General features: G+C 43.2%; 1 protein-coding gene across 1 annotated transcript in view; it reads right to left on the bottom strand.

Annotated features, from left to right (window-relative positions):
- The window catches only part of HEATR1 (HEAT repeat containing 1), a 387,031-nt gene that overhangs the window by 272,349 nt on the left and 91,934 nt on the right, over positions 1-22,748 (bottom strand). The window contains exon 9 of the mRNA XM_089660010.1: positions 5,808-5,956. Within this exon, the coding sequence (XP_089516136.1) occupies positions 5,808-5,956 (149 nt within the window). The remainder of the gene's footprint in view (positions 1-5,807; positions 5,957-22,748) is intronic.

The raw sequence follows: 22,748 nt of genomic DNA, 5'->3' as shown, positions 1-22,748 counted from the left end.
TCCTTTGTTGCTTTACCTGCTTCGTTCACACTATATGCAATTGAAAATTGTTGAAATTGCAAAAAGTTGCCAATTTCACCGTGTTTTCTAGAGATTTTCAAACTAGTTGTGATTTCAGTTGTGTTTAGCATTGTAATTTCTATTGGAGTCTAGATGTGAAATTGCTACTAAATGGCCCAAAAGTTCGACAAGAATTACCTTTGAAATCGTAAGTTCAACAAACAAATGGCGTATGTTAATACACTCGCATTCATTATATCCGATATCAATTCACAAATCGCACCTGAAATTGTACACCCTGGATGCGACTTGTCATGCGATTGGCATGGCCAGCAACTTTCCATTTGCATGGCAAATTGCACACAATGTTACTGGGGGCTAACACCACGGTAACATCTAATCCGATGTGGCAATTGCCCAACTTACAGTGAAGTTGCACGAGTTCACAATCCAATTGGATGTGAACAGAGCCTACAGTGGACAATAGGGTGCAACTTGGTCTACGATTTGCAAGTCGCCTGTCATGCCGATTGCATACCAAATCGCAAACAATGTTACTGGGGGCTACCCCGGTCACATTAAAGCAGATTTCTAAGTGGTGTTATTTACACTACAGTCACATCATGAGACTTACAGTGAAGTCACATGATTTCAAAGTCTGGGGACATGCTAATTTAAAGTGCGATTTGCAAGACATCTGACAGATCTCTCTGCAAAACGCATGAAAAGTAGCGTATTCATTACTTCAGAAATTGTTGCGGCTCCAACCAAGTTTGAACCACACCAATATGAACGCTGTAATAGCGGTCACATTGAGTGTGACTTGGCATGTGATTTGCATGACATGCGACTTGCAAATCGTATGCCAAGTCGCACCCTATTGTCTGCTATTAGAGCAGTCACATGGGTGCGTTTCCGACACCAATTTCACAGTTTACTGTGGCTTTCTTTCTGACTCTGATTTGTGGGGCCTGTATACCAAGGGTTAACGCAGGTGGGAAGAGGTTTCATCAGGTGCAAACACTTTCTCTGACCAAATGAATGACAGTGGTGGGTGTGGCCTACCTTATATATAGAGATGCAGTTGGGGCTGATTTTTGCCTGGTATAGGCACATTATTACTGCATGTCCTTGTCTGTGGTGGTTTGGGGAGGAAGAGAAATTGTGGTGAATTGCCCCAGGCCACACTCACGCTGTGTTTTGATGTGGGCTGTAAATGTTTTGCATGTTCTTCCTTCTAAGGTGTTTGTGTGTTATTGTACAATAATTGTGTTTATTACCTTTGCATTGTAATCCTAACACATGTCCATTGCTCTGCTCTTCCAAGTTTGCTTTATTTAGAATGAAATGCAGTTTTCAGACAAACATGGTGAGAAATGTATGTGTGGGGGATTTGGGGAGGGGGGAGGTGTTTATATTTTGGCACGTATGTATTTTTATACTGATATTTCGACCTGCAGCTTCTGTGAATAAGCCCAAGTGATTAATATTAACCATTTGTTTCCTGCTGTAACCTGTGAAAGCACAGTTCATTATAAGTATAATCTTTTAGATTGTAAGTTCTTATGAGCAGGACTGTTCTATTTTAGCAACATCAATCCTGCTTTTTTTTTTTTTTTTTTCTTCACACCAAGATATTGAATGTAGCTTTTTGTTGCTGTCCAAATAAACGTGGAATGTGTATTTGATCAATAAACATTTGTACTATGTATTTTTTGGGGGGACTATTTCAGGTTCTAGTTGTATGTTGCACAGTGGCTAAATGGTTAGTACTTCCACCTGGCAGTACTAGGGTCGTTGGTTCGAATCCCAGCAATGGCACCTCCTGCCTGGAGTTTGCATGTTCTCCCTGTGCCTGTTTCCTCCGGTTATTCCGGTTTCCTCCCACTCTCTAAAGACATGCTGGTAGGTTAATTGGATCCTGTCAAAATTGGCCCTAGTATATGTATGAATGTAAGTTAGGGCTCTTAGTACGCCCCTTGAGGATTAGGAACTGATGTGAATTTACCACATCTATATGTAAAGTGCTGCGTAAATTGACAGCGCTATACAAGTATCTGAAATGTACTAGCACCCATAACACTTATTTTTGCTAGCTATATAATATGCCCAAATCTTCCTTGTTAGAGCACACATGTTCAAGTATGTCCAAAATAACAAACCAAAAGCCCCCTATTGCACGACAAGACCATGTTATGTACCAATGAATAGGTCATGTTCAATGTACAGCTAGCTATTCTTTTTCTACAATCCTCTTAACCGTAATAAATTGGGCCCCCAATTTATGTTGACTTTGGGCCTTTACTGGCAAATATATATTCGCCAATGTCATATACACAGTATAGCTGCAAGCATACATTCACCAAAGCAAAATCTACAATAGAACTGCAAACATATATTTGCGAATGTCATATACACAATGCAGCCGCATGTAAAGTTGCTATGGTGCAGAAATAAATGCCAAGACGGCTGTTGGAGGAGGCACTAGAGCAGCTGTCATACCGGAAATACGTCATGACGTTTGCGGAAGGACATTTGCACACACCTGGAAGTGAGAGTGGATGGGAGTGTAGTTAGGAGAGTTTAGTGGTAATTTGCAAGTCTATTTTTTAGTTTTGTGAATTGTTCTTTTGTGGAATTCCAGACCACATCTGGACATGGCAAGATCGCTGTTCTCCACCGAGGAGCTGATCCTCATTTGCTGGGGAAACATTACTAATGTTGTATTTTCAGTTGAAAACATGTCCAATTCCTAGATCCATTGAGGTACATAGCAGAGGTTCAAGGTACTTCCTAACTATACAGGTGGCACAGACACAAGCATACACCCAGGGCCACTGTTAGATATCATGGGGCCCCGTACAGCATACCTGACAGCCCCCCACCACCAGAGAAAATATCCAAATTATATTTATGGTAAAAATACACTAAAAACATAATTAATGGACATAATCCCAACCATATTCCTGTGAAATCTAAATGATAAAACTGTACTGAGTTCAATTCCATAGTGTTGCCGTTTGCAGGCAACACTATGGAATTGCTGCAGGTCATAATTTGACAAGGATATGGGTGCAGGTGTACAGCCCTGAACACAGTGAGCATTCAGGGCCACTTCCCCACGTCATCACACCTGTCAGATTAAAACCTGTGTTCATACAGCTGCTGTGTCCCCATAGTGTAACAGGTGGCTCTAGCCACATAAACAACCCACTCATTCATGCTGTACAGGCCAGAGGACCTGTATGAATGGGGCATTTTTTACTTTTTTTTTTTCTTCCTCAGCTCGTTAATTTCAATGGCCTGCCTAATGTGTGGGAACATGCAAAAATACTGCAGGCATATTATTTTAAAAGTGTGTTGCACCGAACCGTGCACATCTGCAAAGGGCATTGCATTTCTTTGCTGTGCTGGAAAATGTGTGTTCTTGCATGCGTTTCTGCACCACCAATGGTGTGAACAAGTCCTAAGGGCCAGTTCACACTATAGAAAGTCTAGATGTGTTCCTGATGCGTTTTTGCATGCCCTTTTGGCATGCATGTTTAGTGTGTTCCAGTACATTTTGGATGCGTTTTGGACACGTTGCATTGCATTTTTGTATCCCTTCCAGTTCGTTTTTTCTACTTTCTTTTTATTCAATTTAATTAGGGACGTGTGCGTTTTAGTACATTCAAGGACATTTCAATGTGTTCCAGTACAGTTCTGTGCAGAAACAATGCAGCGTGGTCAACTTTGTTTACAGCACCTGCAATGCACTGAAAATGCAAGCGCTGATGTGAACTATGACATTGACAACCATATAACCTTCTGTGCGTTTGTGATGCCGAAAAAGCAACTGAAACATGTAGTGTGAACTAAAAGATTATTAGAGGTAAGGGAACGGGACTGACCAGGGATTGTGAATTCAATCAGACTAGTGGTGAAATACAATCAGCAATCGTATAATAATGTGAGATCTGAGCTGTAGCTGATCGAAAATGAGACACATTCACTTGATCAGTAAATAGTTAAAAAGAGTGGGGCGGTGATCCATAGATTTGCATATGGGACAGGTGATGATGGGGTGGGGGAGGGGGTCAAGTTGTATAAGGAGACAGATTTAAACGAAGATAAAAAAGTTACAATGAAATATACACAGCATGAAACTTGCACATTTCCAACTTGGTAGAAGAACAGGACGCAGGTAACATTCATCCACTTACTAGACATTAGGCAAATTCATAATTGATCAATATTCCTGGCACTGACACAACCCAGAAAATTGATCTCCATTTTGTTAACATTCATAAACGTTATTTTTTAACATTTATGCAGGCCCAATAAACCTAACAGCATGTCTTTTGAGTGTTGGCAGAAACACATCCATACAGGGAAAGCATGCAAACTGGGATGCAGCCATCACTGGGATTAGAACCCATGACCCAAGTGCTGTAAGTTCTGAGCTCTAACCACTAAACCACTGTGGGATACACAGTTTGAGCCACAATGTAGAATAGTTACGTTGTTTAAAAATGATAAAGCGAGCGCTGTTAAAATTATATAGACTAGTAAAATGGTATCACACAAGATAAATATAACCACGAACAGTAGTGCATAAACTCGTGAAAGGTCATACACCCTTGTGACAGTGTACGACACTATTAAGTACCTTTCTGGCTCCTGTGGCTCAGCTAATTCCTCCCCAGGACCATTTGGGCACCCACCCTGATGGATGGATGGATGGCTGGAGCTGGATGACTAACTCATAGCTGCCAGCATACCGCTGCAACCCCAGATGTGTGATGTGTATAACTCATGCGCATTAATACTTTTGTTCTGGTGAGTGTAGACCAGTCCCAAGGGTGGTTTATCTTTCACGAGTTCATGCACTACTGTCCGTCACAGAGAAACCACACGTGCCATGCATAGGCACTCTCTGAGTTGGTACTCTCACACGAAGGACATTCCATTATTCAGGAATGATTATATGAACTTATTTTAGCACCATTTTACATCATTCTTGCAATTCTTTGCACTTTTTGGTTTTTACATGCGTTCATTATTGATCACATGTATTTATAGCGCTGCACTTGACTTTAACATAGAATAGTTACATTATTAAAGAGAATGAAGCTATATCATTATATTGGAAACTTATTCCAAATTATTAAACATTATTATAAAATTATTAAACAGTCCAAATTATTTGAGATAGAAGTGTGAAAATGTTTAACATTTAAAAATAGAATGTATGACATTCATTAGTAAATGCATTAGTTGTCTGATCATTTTGGAGAAATAGCAAAAAAAAAAAAAAAAAAAAATTAATAATATAGGTGTACTAATTATGTTATATTCTAAGTATTCTCTTTTGCTAACAGGAAAACGCCAATGGTATCATGCCCGCGCTTGTGCGCCATCTAGCGAACATATCCGGCATTGCACCTGAAAACGTGCCAAACGCGATTCCACATTCACTAACAGAAAAGTAGATGCTTTTCAATGAGATTGCTAGACGCCTCTCAGAAGACTGACAGGTCTTAATTGATTTAATTGAGTCTGCCTGAATGGTCAGAATCTGCTGGTAGACTCAATTCTTAGTAAATTCGGGCCAAAGTGACACATATGAATAATAGAGTTTATTGATAAATATGGTATAGGGTATGCGCCGCCTGCGGTCACTTGAGTAGGGATGATACTATATGGTTTATGTCTTGTATTTGCAGAAAAGTGACAGCAATACATTAATTTTTTGCACCTGGCACGATATAGTGACTTTTGGATAGCACCCAGGTTAGTCACTTACAGAAAAATAACCAAAACCTCACCTCAAATAAAAGTCCTAGGAGAATTCTAAAGCTGACAACATGCTTTCCATCACTGGCCCCCCACACAATCACGTCAAAAAGACCAACAAGAACTTTCAGATAGTTACAGCTCACACTGTCCATTGTCTGAGGATTCCACCATAAACCACCTAGAGAACAAAATAAAATATATATATTAAAAACAAATATACATATATATATATATATATATATATATATATATACACACACACACGAACATAACACACACAGAAAAAGAAATTAAAATTAATATGAATAAGAGAAATGCTAAATATAAAGTGCTTTGCACATTCTGCCTGATTATAGCCTTTTTGTCATAAAAACTGCATGAATGGTTTTTAAAATTTCTGCAAGACAAGACAGATAATCAAGGCACTTAACCACTCCAGAAGATTTACCCCCCTTCCTGACCAGGCCATATTTTACGTTACAGCGCTGCGTTACTTTAACTGACAATTGCACAGTCATGCAACGCTGCACCCAAATGAAATGTACGTTCATTTCCCACTACTTTTGGTGGTATTTGATCGCCTGTGCATTTTTTGCGCTTAAAAAAAAAAAAAAAAAAACCCCGACAAATTTGAAAAAAAAAAAAGTTTTTGCTATTAAAACGTGCCCAGTAATAAAAAAAAATAAAATCTAATTTTGTCATAAATTTAGGCCAAAATGTATTCTGCTACATGTCTTTGCTAAAAAAAAAAAAAATTTCCAATACGTGTAAATTAATTGGCTTACATGAAAGTTATAGTGTTTACAAATGGTGGTGTATATATACTGTAATTTTTTACTAGTAATGGCGGCAATCAGCGACTTATAGTGGGACTTCGGCGGACATTCTGACACTGGTGGGAACAGACTTGGTGTTACTGACATCCCCAGTGATGCCAATAGTGATCAGTGCTTAAAAAAAAAAAAAGCACCGACACTACTAATGACAATGGGCAAGAAGGGGTTAACATGAAGCACAAATCAAAGGGTTAACTGTGTGCTGGGAGTGTTTTACTGGGGGACAGTGTGTTGGTGCTTCACTGTAAACACACTGCTTCGCACAGCCATCCAGAGCAATGTGTCCAAGCCGACAGGGATCTGTGTCTTGATAATCCTATCTTTGAGCTCTGCATGCAGCCCCTTTGCCCTTATGGCTTTTTTTTTCTGATAAAGTATGCATTGTCAGCTGTGAGGCCTTTAAGGGCTCATTTACACTTGCTTTGACTTCAACACACATGAAAGTGCCTACAGTATCAACATGCCTAGCTCATTAGTACCCCTGGACATAATCGTCTAGGTATTATGGTCAGGTGTCCACAAACCTTTATATAGTGTCTGAGCTAGAAATATGTATTGTGTTGCTTCTGAAAGCCTAACCCGTTATCCAGTGAAAAGAGAAACAGAATACACAGACAGCCTTTTGTAATATACAGTGGGGCAAAAAAGTATTTAGTCAACCACCAATTGTGCAAGTTCTCCCACTTAAAAAGATGAGAGAGGCCTGTAACTGGCATCATAGGTAGACCTCAACTATGAGAGACAAAATGAGAAAAAAAATCCAGAAAATCACATTGGCTGATTTGGAAAGAATTTATTTGCAAATTATGGTGGAAAATAAGTATTTGGTCACCTACAAACAAGCAAGATTTCTGGCTTTCACAGACCTGTACCTTCAAGAGGCTCCTCTGTCCTGCACTCATTACCTGTATCAATGGCACCTGTTTGAACTTGTTATCAGTATAAAAGACACCTGTCCACAACCTCAAACAGTCACACTCCAAACTCCACTATGGTGAAGACCAAAGAGCTGTCAAAGGACACCAGAAAAAAAATTGTAGACCTGCACCAGGCTGGGAAGACTGAATCTGCAATAGGCAAGCAGCTTGGTGTGAACAAATCAACTGTGGGAGCAATAATTAGAAAATGGAAGACATCCAAGACCACTGATAATCTCCCTCGATCTGGGGCTCCATGCAAGATCTCAAAATGATCACAAGAAAGGTGAGCAAAAATCCCAGGACCACACGGGGGGACCTAGTGAATGACCTGCAGAGAGCTGGGACCAACGTAACAAAGGCTACCATCAGTAACACACTACGCCGCCAGGGACTCAGATCCTGCAGTGCCAGACGTGTCCCCCTGCTTAAGCCAGTACATGTCCGGGCCCGTCTGAAGTTTGCTAGAGAGCATTTGGATGATCCAGAAGAGGATTGGGAGAATGTCATATGGTCAGATGAAACCAAAATAGAACTGTTTGGTAGAAACACAACTCGTCATGTTTGGAGGAGAGAGAATGCTGAGTTGCATCCAAAGAACACCATACCTACATGACGGAGAAACAGCCCCAAAGCATGATGTTGCCACCCCCATGGGTGGCAACATCATGCTTTGGGGCTGTTTCTCCGCAAAGGGACCAGGACGACTGATCCATGTACAGGACAGAATGAATGGGTCCATGTATTGTGTGATTTTGAGTTCAAACCTCCTTCCATCAGCAAGGGCATTGAAGATGAAACGTTGCTGGGTCCTCCAACATGACAATGATCCCAAACATACCATCCGGGCAATGGAGTGGCTTCATAAGAAGCATTTCAAGGTCCTGGAGTGGCCTAGCCAGTCTCCAGATCTCAACCCCATAGAAAACCTTTGGAGGGAGTTGAAAGTCCGTGTTGCCCAGCGACAGCCCCAAAACATCACTGATCTAGAGGAGATCTGCATGGAGGAATGGGCCAACATACCAGCAACAGTGTGTGCCAACCTTGTGAAGACTTACAGGAAACGTTTGACCTCTGTCATTGCCAACAAAGGATATATAACAAAGTATTGAGATGAACTTTTCATATTGACCAAATACTTATTTTCCACCATAATTTGCAAATAAATTCTTTCCAAATCAGCCAATGTGATTGTCTGGATTTTTTTTCTTATTTTGTCTCGCATAGTTGAGGTCTACCTAAGATGCCAATGACAGGCCTCTCTCATCTTTTTCAGTGGGAGAACTTGCACAATTGGTGGCTGACTAAATACTTTTTTGCCCCACTGTATACCGTATTTTTCGCTCCATAAGACGCACTTGGGGGGAAATGGGGAAAATGTCTGTGCGTCTAATGGAGCAAATATGGAGCGGCCGTCCCGGTATTCCCGTCGCCACTGCTGTGTTAGAATACCGGGCCGGCCGCTCGGCTCTTTTGTGGCAGAAGAGAGGAGGAGTCCGAGTCAGCAGTGCCAGGAAGGGCTTAAAGTGGAGTTCCAGCTGAAAAAAAAAATAAAAAGAGTCAGCAGCTACAAAAACTGTAGCTGCTGACTTTTAAAATACAGCCACTTACCTTTTTCTCAATCCAGCGGTGTCCTCGCCACCGCTGGTTTCACCAGCCATCTTCTCTCCCTGGCGCCAGCATCTTTAGTGTGGGCACCCAGCTATGACAGCTTGCAGCTTCACAGCTGGATGCCCACTGCGCATGCAGGAGAAGTGCTGTCCTTTGTGAATGGCCCCATAGTCTTCTAGGATCTGTCATGTGTTCCAGAAGACTACGGGGAGGGAGGACAACTTCCGCTTCCGATCGCCTAGACTGTACTATGTCTGCAGTCTCTGGTCATCTCCTGTAGTACATCCACAGTCTCTGGTCATTTCCTTTACTATGTCTGCAGTCCATTGGTTCAGAATATTTTTTCTCATTTTCCTCCTCTAAAACCTAGGTGCATCTTATGGTCAGGTGCGTTTTATGGAGCAAAAAATACGGTATATAAATTTATTTCCACTATATTATTCTCCTCAGTAGTACATACACTATATTGACAAAAGTATTTGGACACCTGCCTTTACACGTGCATGAACTTTAAAGGCATTCCTGTCTTAGTCCGTAGGGTTCAATATTAAGTTGGCCCTCCCTTTGCAGCTATAGCTTCCACTCTTCTGGGAAGGATGTCCACAAGGTTTAGGGGTTTGTCTATGGGAATGTTAGACCATACTTCCAGAAGCGCATTTGTGAGGTCAGGCACTGATATCGGACAAGAAGGCCTGGCTGCAGTCTCCGCTCTCACGGTTCTATAAGGGTTGAGGTCAGGACTGTGCAGGCCAGTCAAATTCTTCAACCCCAAACTCGCTCATCCATGTCTTCATGGACCTTTCTTTGTGCACTGGTGTGCAGTAATGTTGGAACAGAAAGAGGCCATCCCCAAACTGTTTCCACAAAGTTGGGAGCATGAAATTGTCCAAATTGTCTCGGTATGCTAACGCCTTAAGAGAGTTCCCTTCACTGGAACTAAGGGGCCAAGCCCAACCCCTAAAACAAACCCCACACCAAAATCCCCTTCCACCAAACTTTATACTTGGCACAGTGCAGTCAGGCAAGTACCGTTCTCCTGGCAACCACCAAACCCAGACAAATCCATTGGATTGCCAGGCAGAGAAGTATGATCACTCCAGAGAACACATCTCTACTGCTCTAGAGTACAGTGGTGGCGTGCTTTACACCACTGCATACGACGCTTTGCATTGCACTTGGTGATGTAAGGCTTGGATGTAGCTGCTCAGCCATGGAAACCCATTCCATGAAGCTTTCTACACACTGTTGTGCTAATCTGAAGGCCACACAAAAGGATGGAGGTCTTTAGCCATCAACTCTGCAAACAGTAGGCAACTTATGTGCACTGTGCGCTTCAGCATGCGCTGACCCCAATCATTTTACGTGGCCTACCACTTCGTGGCTGAGTTGCTGCTGTTCCCAGTTGCTCTAGCTGTTGACCATGGAACATATAGAAGCCAGGAAATTTCATGGATGGACTTACTCCATAAGCTGATAAATACAAAGATTGAGAAGCAGCCTGACCCTTTGATGAACCCTTAGGTAAAAACTGCACATATCCTATCCCTTAGAACTTGGGCTTCCTTAGCCATGCCATCAAAGCCAGTGACTGTAAAGCAGGATGGGAGATCTGACCCTACGAAATCAAATCTGGCCGATCTGAAGTGCCTACGGCTCTTCTGCCAAGAGATTTACAATGTTCACATGCCACTATTTTCCTAGCCATGCAGGTGGAATCTGAATCACCAGAATGGCCTCCACACTAATCCTGCTTAAAGTGTTACTAAACCCAGGACCCTGCATTCACTATATCTGGTCTCCCACTGAACACAGAACATGGAAAAGCAATTATTTTAGTAAATATAAACTGCTAAATACCTTTTCTCATCAGCAGTTAGGGCAGCCTTGTGACTTCTATCAGTGTCCAGCTAAGCACTGGGTAAAGCTTGCATGAGTTTTCTTTCTGCTCTAGGAGGATGCAGAACCCGACCTCTGTCTGGACAGTGCTGATTGGCCCTGTGCTGATCACATGCACTCTCGCAAGGAAAAACAAAAATATTCTCTAGCAACACACACCAAACTGAGCACGTGTAGAGTGTCTCCACATTATATGTCTTATCAGGAGATAAGAGGGTGAGGATCAGAGAAGTCAGGATCAAACAGCATTTTTACACAATGCAGAAGATTAACCCCTTAGGTTGCACAGTGAGTATAACAAGCATGCTTTACTGCATATGCAAGCGGATTTTACTGTTGTGTGTTTAGTAACAGTTTAAGCTCTCATTCACACATGAACATTTTCTCATGCTTATACCTAAACGCAACAAGGCTCACCATGTAAAAGTCCATTTATTTGAATTGACCCATTCACATTAGCACCCTCTGTCGCTTGTAGTGTGCTGCCCATCATAGGAAGACTTCACTTCAAGCAGATCAGTGCGTATTTTGTTCCCCAAAATTCAATGGGCACTCCTGAATATGCACGCCACAAAAGCTTGAACGCGATTTTCGTGTCTGATCGGCTGCATTGGAGGCAAGAGGAGAAATCTGGAAGTCTAATAGACCCCAGATCTCTCCATAAAGAGGACCTGTCATGGCCCGTGCGTCACAAGGGAAGTTGTTCATCCCTTGTGAAAGCAATTAAGCGGATTATAAAAAAAAAAAAAAAAAAAAAAAAGGGGCGCATGCGCGGCCAGGGACGATGGCGGCCGCACATTAAGTGAGCTCATCCCCGGCCAGTACAGACTCACCCGACAGCCGCTTCTGCTCCTCTTCAGCTGCGGGTGAGTCATCTGCACGCCGCACCCGACCCGGCACCTGAGAAGAGGCTTGATGGGGAAGATAGGGCGCTGGAGACCCCCCTCCCAGCAATCACGTGACCCGCGGCCCTCGCCGCTCCGGAGGTTTCTCTCCAGGCCCCAATCCCCAGTCTCAAGTATGGCTGGGAGCCCAGGGAGGGATCGCGGCCCCCCGGTGGTCGCGACTGGTACTGCACCCACTGAAACTTCAGCCTCTGCCCTGACTCAATCCCTGCTGGAGGACTATGAGCCCCAGCATGCTACTGCAAGGGCTGCGGAGCACTCTGCCTCAGGGAAGCATCCTCCCTCCACCCAGACAACTCCACAGGCCACCTTCCCTCACATTGTCAGCGTTGGATGACAAGCTACAAAATTTTTTGCGCAACATTGCCGCGCCCATATCCGCTGAGGTTGGAAAGCTGGCCTTGGATCTCAGAGAGGAAATTGCCCAGATTGGTGACCGCACGGACAGATTGGAAAATGAGTTTGATGATCTGGTTCAATACGTCCACGTGCTGGAAGAGGATAACGCTTATCTGAAGCATTCCATGTCCCAAATGCAGCTCCAGCAGGAGGATCTGGAAAACAGGGAACGGCGCCAAAATATCCGTATCCGCGGTATGTCCGAGTCTATTGCAGATGCACAGTTGCACCGTCATCTTCTGTCCTCCTTTACTGCGACTGCCCCCTTGGTTCCAGAAGCAGATTGGCGTATGGATAGGGCTCACCGCTCCTTGGGCCCAAAACCAGCTGAAGGCACCAGACCTCGCGACGTTATGGTTCGCTTTCATTTTTTCCAAAGCAAAGAAGCTCTACTTTCTCCTGTTCGCCACAAACCATCTCTGGAATTTCAGGGGGACAGACTCCAACTCTTCTGCGACCTGTCCCCGATTACACTGGCTAAGCGACGAGACCTGAAACCGATCACCACACACCTTCAACAACACCGTGTCCCTTACCGCTGGGGGTTTCCCTTTCGGCTGATTGTAACCAGGGACAATACCCAAGTTGTGCTCCGTGATCTTCATGAGGCGGACTCCTTCTTAAAACGCCTGGGACTCCCACCTCTGTCTGAAGATGTATCCCCACTGCCACCAACTCAGTCTCGTCCATCCGCCACCCCCAACAAGATCTGGACCCCAGTTCGCAGAGGTCGGAAGAGACTTTCCCGTACCCCACAACGTCCGCGTCTTCCTCGGTCAACTGATCCACCTGCTTGACGATTCTCTGGGGCGCCCTTCTGAATCCGGTGATGAACCTTCCCTCCTGGGTTTTTGGTTTCTTTTTGTCTCTACATAATTTTCCCACCGGTTTCCCTTATCTGTCCAGCCAAATTGTCGGGTGTCTTTTTCATTTTTGATTGTTTTTTTTTTTTTGTTTCTCTGGCCGGGCTTGACGACCTTTCCGATGTCCTGGTTGTCGTGCTGCTCCCGACTTTGTCTAGCCATAGGCCTAGACGACTTGGGTCACATTGTTGCCCCGAGTTTATATCCTTGCGGATACTAATTAGTGTTAGTTCTCTGTTTTTTGTTTTTTATACTATTACTTTGCACTGTACTGTGTTATTCAATTGTTTTATGTTTTTTGTTTTTCACTATATTACATCGATGGTATTCCATTCATTTTTCATGCTATTACATGTAGGTCAGTTGTCGTTGTTTCATAATGGCGTTGAGGTTTCTGTCATATTCTGTCAAGGGCCTCAACTCCATTCAAAAACGGTGGATGGCTTTAAAGGAATTCCGATCCTCAGGAGCAGACGTTATTTTTGTCCAAGAAACCCATTTTACATCGACTGGCTCCTTTCGTTTTGCCTCGAGATTTTTTTCCCAAGCCTACTCGGCCTTTAATCCTTCTGGGAAGGCCGGGGTGGCAATCCTTATTGGGTCTCACTGCTCCCTTCGGGTTGTTTCTTCCAAGGTTGACCGTCAGGGTCGTTTTATTATTTTAGAGTGTATGCATGGCGAAACTCCCTTTGTTCTGTTGAATTTATATGCTCCCAATACAGGTCAACTGCAATTCCTATCCCAGACGCTCGCTAATCTAGACTCTATTACTACCTCACAGGTGATTGTAGGGGGAGATTTTAATCTGATTGTTTCCCCCCCATGAGGACAGGAAAGTGCTCTTTGAGTCCACCCCCTCGAAGCGGCAATGCTCCTCTTCAAAATCTTTTCGTAAATTGATTAGGGAGCATAGTCTCTTTGACGCTTGGCGGATTAAACACCCCCTCCATAAACAATTTACATTTTACTCCAACCCTCACCGTAGTTATTCCCGCCTAGATCATTTTTACATCTCTGCCTCTTTGCTCCCACTTCTTGTTTCCTCTGAAATCAATCCCATCACTTGGTCTGACCATGCCTCTTTGACCTTAAATCTTTTGTTTCCCCCTGCTATGCCCAAACTGTGTCACTGGCGCCTTAATGAGACATTTCTTTCCACAGATCATCTTAGGGATGAATTGTCATGGGGCCTTGATTTATACTTTGCTCTTAATGTCGGTTCCATAACTTCTTCCTCATCTCTGTGGGAGGCCCACAAGGCGGTTTTTCGTGGACTCTATTTCCATGGGTTCTCGTTTAAAAAAGTCCTCGGCGAGTGCTAGGGCCTCTCTCATACAACAGCTCTCGTTGGCGGAACGTCGGTTACTGAATAAGCCATCTATTTCAGGGCTTCAGAGGGCAACATTTCTACGTGATCAAATTAAAGCTCTGGACTCCAGTAAGACTGCACAATCCCTCCTTTGGGTTGAGCAGAAATTTTATGAATTTTCTAAGAAGCCACACTGTATGTTAGTCAACCGTCTCAAAGCCCAGTCCCCTTCTACGATGCCCGACCTTACAGCCAGATGGAAGCCCTACTTATGATCCTCGGGCCATGGCAACCCTTTTTGGCTCATTCTATGGGAAATTGTATAACTGTTTGACCCCGGACCTTCACCCTTCTCTCACACAACTATCGTTTGACAATTTTTTTGACCCCTTGCCACTTCCGAGAGTATCACCCTCAGACATTGACGTTCTTAATGCGGACATTACGCTAGAGGAATTATTAGATACAATTAAACACCTCCCTTCTCGTAAAGCCCCGGGACCGGACGGACTACCTTACTCCTACTATAAATCTTTTATTGGTGTTCTGGCCCCTCATCTCCTCTCCCTTTACCGAGATTTTTTTTAAGGGAATCATACCCCAGACTGACTTCTCCCGTGCATATATCTCGGTTATTCCTAAGCCCGATAAGGATCATTCTATCGTAGATAACTATCGCCCTATTGCCCTACTTAATTCCGATTATAAGATTTTTACTAAAATCTTGGCCAATCGACTATCCGGTATTATTTCCAAGCTCATACACAGAGATCAGGTGGGCTTTGTACCTGCCAGACAGGCTGCAGATAACACCAGGAGATCTATTGATCTGGTCAACCGTTCCTCTACCCCTGCTGTGTTATTGAGCTTGGATGCCCAAAAAGCCTTTGACCGTTTGAGCTGGCCTTACATGTTCATGGTTTTGGAGAGATTTGGTTTTAGGGGTTCATTTGTAGCAGCTTTGAAGGCCCTTTATTCATCCCCTTTCTCACAGGTCAGATTAGCTTCCTTTATCTCACCCCCCTTTCAGATGTCAAATGGCACTCGTCAGGGATGTCCACTCTCTCCCCTGCTGTTCATTCTCTGTCTGGAGCCATTGGCTGTTGCCATCAGGTCGAATCCGGATATCCAGGGGATACAATCCCATTCTCATGAGTACAAATTATCGTTATTTGCAGATGACATCCTCCTCACACTTACGAGTCCACATACCTCTTTACCGATTTTGCACAAAATTTTGAAACAATTTGGGGCTTTATCAGGCTATAAGGTCAACACGTCCAAAACTGAGGCACTTCCAATACATGTTTCTACTGTTCTTTCCTCCCTTCAGGCAGCCTTTCCCTACCGGTGGTGCACCCACTCTTTAAAATATTTAGGCACCAACCTTACTTCTTCTTACCAATCCATATACGAGGCCAATTTCCCCCCACTGTTTATAGCAATTTCTCGCTCCCTGAAACACTGGGATGCCTTGCCTCTCTCTTTTCTCGGTCGTATTAATGTCTTAAAAAATGACCGTGCTACCCAAACTTTTATATCTGTTTGCAACCCTCCCCGTACCCGTTCCTATGTCCAAGCTTCACTCCCTTCAGAAATCTTTTTTACATTTTATTTGGCACAACAGGCGGCACAGGATTGCTCGTTCTGTTCTGCTTTCCCCACGTTCTAGGGGAGGCTTGGGAGCACCGGATATAATAACATACTATTTTGCAACCCACCTTCGCTTTCTTATGTCATGGTCCGTTCATTACCCTCCCAATACATGGACTGAGATCGAGTCTTTACAATTATCCCCAGTACATCTGTGTTCCCTTCTCTGGTCGACCTCGGCGGTGGATGTCCTTTCTTTTCGCCACTTATTCCTAGGTCCCATGCTTTTTTCATTGACTGTTTGGTTAGAAATGTAAGGCTAAATTCACATTGGCTTCTCAATGCTCCCCACTGACAAATATCCTTTATAACCCTAATCTTCCAGACAATATGGCCATGTCCCGGATGTCTCCCTGGGTAGTATCTAACCTTTTTCAACTACGTCACTTGGTACACCCGGTGACTCGTAAGTTACATTCATTCTCGGATCTCCAGAGGAAAGCCTCTCTACCCTCTCGTCATCTATATATATACACCTTCAAATACGCCACTTTTCTCTACTCTATCACCCTCATTGAGCTTGGGGAAACCTACCCCCTTCGAATGTCTATGTATGGAAGGTCCCACCAAAGGGGTATTGTCTCTAGCACCTATAAACTTCTTATGGAGGCCCCCCCTTTGTTCAATGACGCTCACCTTTATATGCGTAGGTGGTCTCAATTTATACAACGTGATATTGACTTATTAACGTGGAAGAAAATATGGGATAATGCATCTAAATCCTCTATTTGTGTGGTTTTTAAGGAAAACATATACAAGATTATGATGTTGTGGTACAAAACACCGGAAGTTCTTCATGTTTATAATCCGAGTGCTTCTCCTGCCTGCTGGCGCTGTAGTAGAGCTTCTGGCTCTCTATCATATTTTTGGACCTGCAGCTCCATTGCTCCTTTTTGGGAAGAGGTCCGCTCCTTGTTGCAATCATTGTTGCACGTTTCTCTCCCATTTGACCCACTGCATTTTTTGCTGGGCTTGCCCTTCCCGGGTCTATCTAAACTAGCCAGAAAACTTGCTGCACATTTGCTAACCGCGGCCAGGAGAAGTATTCCTATGTGTTGGTTATCCTCTACCCCACCTTCTTTGCCAACTTTGTATAAACTTATTACCGATGTAAAACAGATGGAGTGTTTGACTGCTTCACATAGTGGTTCGTTTGCTGTATTTGAGATGATTTGGCTCCCGTGGGATACCTTCTCTTCCTCTATGCCAGCCCAAATTGTAAGACCCTGATTTTTCTCGCACTGTTACTATATAACTCCACTGGTCTTGACCAAATGTAATATTAGCCATCGATGTACCTCTCTGTTTTGCTTGTTTTATTTTTTCTTTGTTTTCTGTAACACTTGATTTACTTGAAAACCAATAAAAATTGTTATTAAAAAAAAAAAAAAAAAAAAAAAAAAAAAGTGTAAAAAGGCTTCAAATAAAAAGAAAAAACACCACCTTCCCCTTCCACACAAACATGAATGCATATGCAAGTATAGCACAGAGGGCTTAACAAATTTGCTTTGAATCTAACGTTTTAGCGTACCGTGGGTTCGTCAACACCCAAGATAAGGCAACTTTTGGGCGACAAGCTTCACGCGATGTGATTTGCCACAGGAAAATCACAGCAAAACCACACTTTAGACACCATTGAAAATGGCATCCAAACCTGCGTTTTGCGATCACAGCGATTCTGCCGCAATCCCAAAACACCCAGGTGCGAATGGAGCTGCCCTGGTTCACACATGCGATTCTGGATGCGTTTTCAAACTCACAGATTTGCATGACAGACTAGATATTAAGTGTTCCTATTGAGGTGGTTCACAGAGATGCGATACATACGCATTACGACAAAAGTCCTGCGCAAGCTTGTAGCGGTGTGTTTCCGACTCCCAAGTAACAGAGTAGAGTGGCATGCTGAGATAAGTGATCACATAGGAATGTTATTGACAGGAGTTTTTGAATTGAAGTTAATGAGACGCAATTTTGCATTGAAGTCAATAGGGGGCAGTGTGTGAACCCAGGCACCAGGATGCAGTTTCTAGTCATCATGGCATTCTAGCACCTGGGATTCCTCGAGCCCTGTCGGCACATGTAAAAGGTGATCACACAACACTTGTGAGGTATCGTCGCAAAGATTTTAGCTCTAGACTTCCTGTGTACCTCTAAGCTGGTAACCTGTAAAGGCTTTTAAACACTTCCTGCCCAGGCAAATTTTGATATTACTCTCGCATAAAATCATATTTTTTTTTTACAAACTATAGGGGGGTTTTTTTGGCAAAGGACCTAGAGAATAACATGGCAATTGTTGCAATTTTTATGTCACAGGGTATTTGAGCAGCGATTTTTCAAAACACTTTTTGGAAAAAATACACCATAATGGATTAAAATAGAATACAATATATAACCCAATTTTATGTAAAATATGAAAGATGTTATGTCGAGTTTATTCCCAACATGTCATGCTTTAAAATTGCTCACACTTGTGGAGTGGCGCTAAAATACAGTGCTTACAAATCTCCACAGGCGGGGGCTTGGTCTGTCTGCAGCCTGAGATGGCCGCCTAGTTCCCCTGCTCTCCAACAGATCGAGGCACAAAAGCAACAAGAAGCGCCGGTACCTCCAGACCAGAGGAACTAGCTCCTGGGACCCCCCTGAATATGTCCAGAAAGAAGCCGAAGTACCAGAGATCATGTCGACTACAAGACCCCTTCATGAAGCCGCCTCACCTCCCCACACAAGATGGCACTAAATGAGTGAACCACTCTCCCACTCTGTCGGCCACACGAACACACACTGAGCCGGTCAACCTGTGCTGCGATATGGAGGACATCACTCAGGGGGACCCTGAACTGTCTCATTTCAGCACCCTCTGGACAGAGGTAATAGAGCTGCAGCATCCCCTGCTTGTTCCACAGCTAAATCGCCTGCATTTAAAAAGCAGCATTGGACAGACACACTTTCCTCAGACATGGTTGACAGCTCCTTTTAACTCTCTAGCAGCCTTCCCAGCCTCAGATAATCCAGTATCTGAAAGCACCATAAAATCTATGCTGCGCACACTACAGGCTGACATGCAAAGAGACCTGAGAGTCTCCCTTCATCAGATACACCACAGAGTAGAGAGCTTAGAGGAGTGCACTGACTTTATTGAACACCAGATAACTGAAATAGCCCAAGCACACAATGCAGTTGTAGATACCCAGGATGACCAGGCAGCTGCTATTTGCCAAAATTCAGCTTAAACTTGTGGATCTTGAAGACCGCTCTAGCTGGAATAATCTAAAATTCAGAGGTATTCTTTAATCAGTTAAGCCTGGCTACCTAATATCATACCTGCAGCAGCTTTTCTGCACACTTATTCCCAATCTTTCACCACAAGATCTTATTATTGACCTTGCACACAGAATCCAGAAATCTAAACATCTGCTGGATAATATCCCAAGAGATATCCTACCTATCCTAGATACACTTTTTCCATATAAAAAAATAAATAAACAACTACTATGAGCGACTAGATCTGCAAGCACCCTTTCAGCACCCTATACTAAAGTCTCTGTTTTTAGCGATATATTGGTTGTCACAGCCTGAGCACCCAGGTCATTTGCTCCAGTCACTTCAATCCTACAGGGAAAGAATGTAATATGGGGTTCCCCTACAAAGCTTCAAGTCACGTATCAAGATCAGCTGATTCCGTTCCTGACACCTAAAAAGATTGTCTAAAAAAAGCTACACAATTGGGGTCTCACCTCTCAAGCTCCACCGAGAACCCCTCTGCCTAAGCGACCCCCAAAAGTTCCTGATCCCAGAACAAGAGTGAATAGCTTGTTTATTATATGCGTATGTATTAGATTGCACTTCACTACTAGAGAGCATATTTACGGTTGTTACACTGTTTACCTATTTAATCATATAGATTTTTTGCTAACAATTATTTTCCCTTAACGGTCTAGTGACAGTTATATTCTGACCCTTACGACACGAGAGGTACTGTCCCCTTTCCGTACTCAAGCAAGTATCTACCTTCCCCCCTCCCAATGTCTCTATCAATTACCACCACTAATGCCAAGGGTCTTAATCACCCATACAAATGTTCGCTATTACGGAAAGAAGCTTTAACCCAAAACACAGATATTCTATGCGTCCAAGAGACACATTTTGCCAAAAATAAAGCACCAACCTGCACACAAACTATACCCACATTGCTTCTATGCCCATTCAGATAAAACAGCTAGAGGTGTTATGATAGCCATCCACTCCTCAGTAGTATTTCAGCTGGATCACCTTGAACAAGACCCCTTGGGCAGATTTCTCATTCTCTCAACATCATTCAATAACTGCCCACTAATTATAGTTAATTTATACTCCCCTAATGCTGGACAAAAATCAGTTTATAAAAACAATTCTAAATAAACTCTGTACCTACCCCGAAGAGCGTATCATTATCTGCAGGGACTTCAATGAGATAGTAGACCACTCCCTTGATTCCTCCAATCCCCAAAGAAAATGCTCCTCTGTGTTATCCTCAATGCTTACCCCAGTAAATCTCAATATTTGGAGGTGTATGCATGGTACAGAACAGGATTATACCTTTTTCTCACCTACCCAGAGGTCCTATTCCAGGCTTGATCTATTCCTCACATCAAAATCCCTTCTACAACAAATTATATATGCCTCTATTGGGCTCATAACATGATCCAATTATGCTCCAGAGACCATAACCCTATGAACTGGCCCCACTCCCAAACCCAATACAGTATGGAGAATGAATGCATCTCTACTAACCCACAAACTATACAATCCGCAGATCAAGACTGAAATAGAGTCCTACTTTTCATCTAACTTAGATTCAGTACCCAACCCCACCACAGTCTGAAATGCTCACAAATCAGTGCTTAGAGGACTGTTCCTTAAAACCAGTGCCCAACTAGAAAAGAAGACACTCTGAAATGAATCTTCCCATTACTTGGACCGCATCAGAACACTTGAGTGCCACAACCTTGACCTTAGCTCCCACCTCCATAGAAATTTTGACTTCTACATTAAGCGCCTCCAACTTTCTTGGTATTCCCAAGGGAACAAGCCTGGTAAAGTGCTAGCTAATCAGTACAAGCGCAAAACAGCCCAGTCCAAAATTCCATACCTAACGAATCCCCAGGGCAATAGATGCACCAACCCCCTTGATATCGTCAATTGTTTCAAAAATCTTTACTCTAAGCTCTATAACATTGCCACATCTCCCACCAAATATTCCCCATTGGATGACACCATACACACCTTTCTATCTTCAGTCCAGCTTCCCTCCATTCCCCCAGCCAACTCAGTACTCTAGCAAAGCCGTTCACAGAACAGGAACTTGCATCAGCCATCAAAACCCTTCCTCTACATAAAAGGCCAGGGCCGGATGGGTTTTGTAATGAGTATTATAAGGTATTCTCAGATCTGCTTGTCGCTCACCTATGCAACTGTCTAAACAGATTTATGACAACCGATGAAATTCCTAAAGAGTTTCTAGCGGCCCTAATGGTTGCTATCCCAAAAACAGGTAACACTTTTGATGATCCAGCTAATTATCGACCCATCACCCTACTCAACACCGATTTGAAACTATATGCAAAAAACCTTTAGCATCCCGCTTAGCAACATACATACCCCAGTTAATAAACCCCAATCAGGTCGGGTTTATTTCTCATCAACAAGCCTCTGATGGCACAAGGAAGTTCATTGACCTCATCCAGTGGGTTGAACACCACCGAATGCCTTCTCTGTTCATCTTGTTAAATGCAGAGAAGGAGTTCGATAGAGTGCATTGGAAATATCTGGAAACTGTCCTTATTAAATATGGACTGACTGGCACGTTCCTTAAGGCTATCCTAGGTCTTTACTCTACACCCAGAGCTGGAATTTGGACAGGGGGATACCTTTCAGACCCACTCACTATTACCAATGACACACGTCAAGGGTGCCCATTATCCCTTCTAATATTTGCCATGATAATAGAACCATTAGCAGCTGCCATTCGTGCGAATATCGAAGAGGGGGAGGTCCCTCACAAGATTGGTCTTTATGCAATGACATAATTGCCTCACTCTCTAAACCCACACAATCCCTACCCATTCTCCTACAGATACTAGAAGACTTTGGACAGATATCATTATACAAACTTAATAATTCCAAGTCACAAATGATTGGTATTCACCTCATCCATTCAAACAGGACAGAAATTTCTCAAATGCCTCATGCTCTGTATTTTTTCAGAACTCTTCCAATTCCAATGCTACTTTGTCACCTCAAAAAAACTGCAACGCATCCTGAACGCTCATCTGGGAACACAAACAACCACGGTTGCTCCACTCAATCTTATATCTGGCGATTAAATTAGGAGGAATGGGAGCACCAAACCTCAAAGCATACTATAAAGCTGCTATATTAAATCAAGCAAAATCCTGGTGGAATCCCCTTGTTTTTACTAATTGGAAACAAATTGAATGTACTGCATTACCAACAGACTCACACCTAATTCTAAGTACCTTATGGCTTCACTATCATCCTCCTCAGTTTTTCCTACACACAATTTAAGCTACGATAAGAGTGTG

The sequence above is a fragment of the Staurois parvus genome, unplaced genomic scaffold (assembly GCF_062004578.1).
Source record: "Staurois parvus isolate SC_StPar_1 unplaced genomic scaffold, SC_StPar_1.0 ptg001196l, whole genome shotgun sequence".
Classification (NCBI taxonomy): domain Eukaryota; kingdom Metazoa; phylum Chordata; class Amphibia; order Anura; family Ranidae; genus Staurois; species Staurois parvus.
This window is presented reverse-complemented; position numbering and strand designations above follow the sequence as displayed.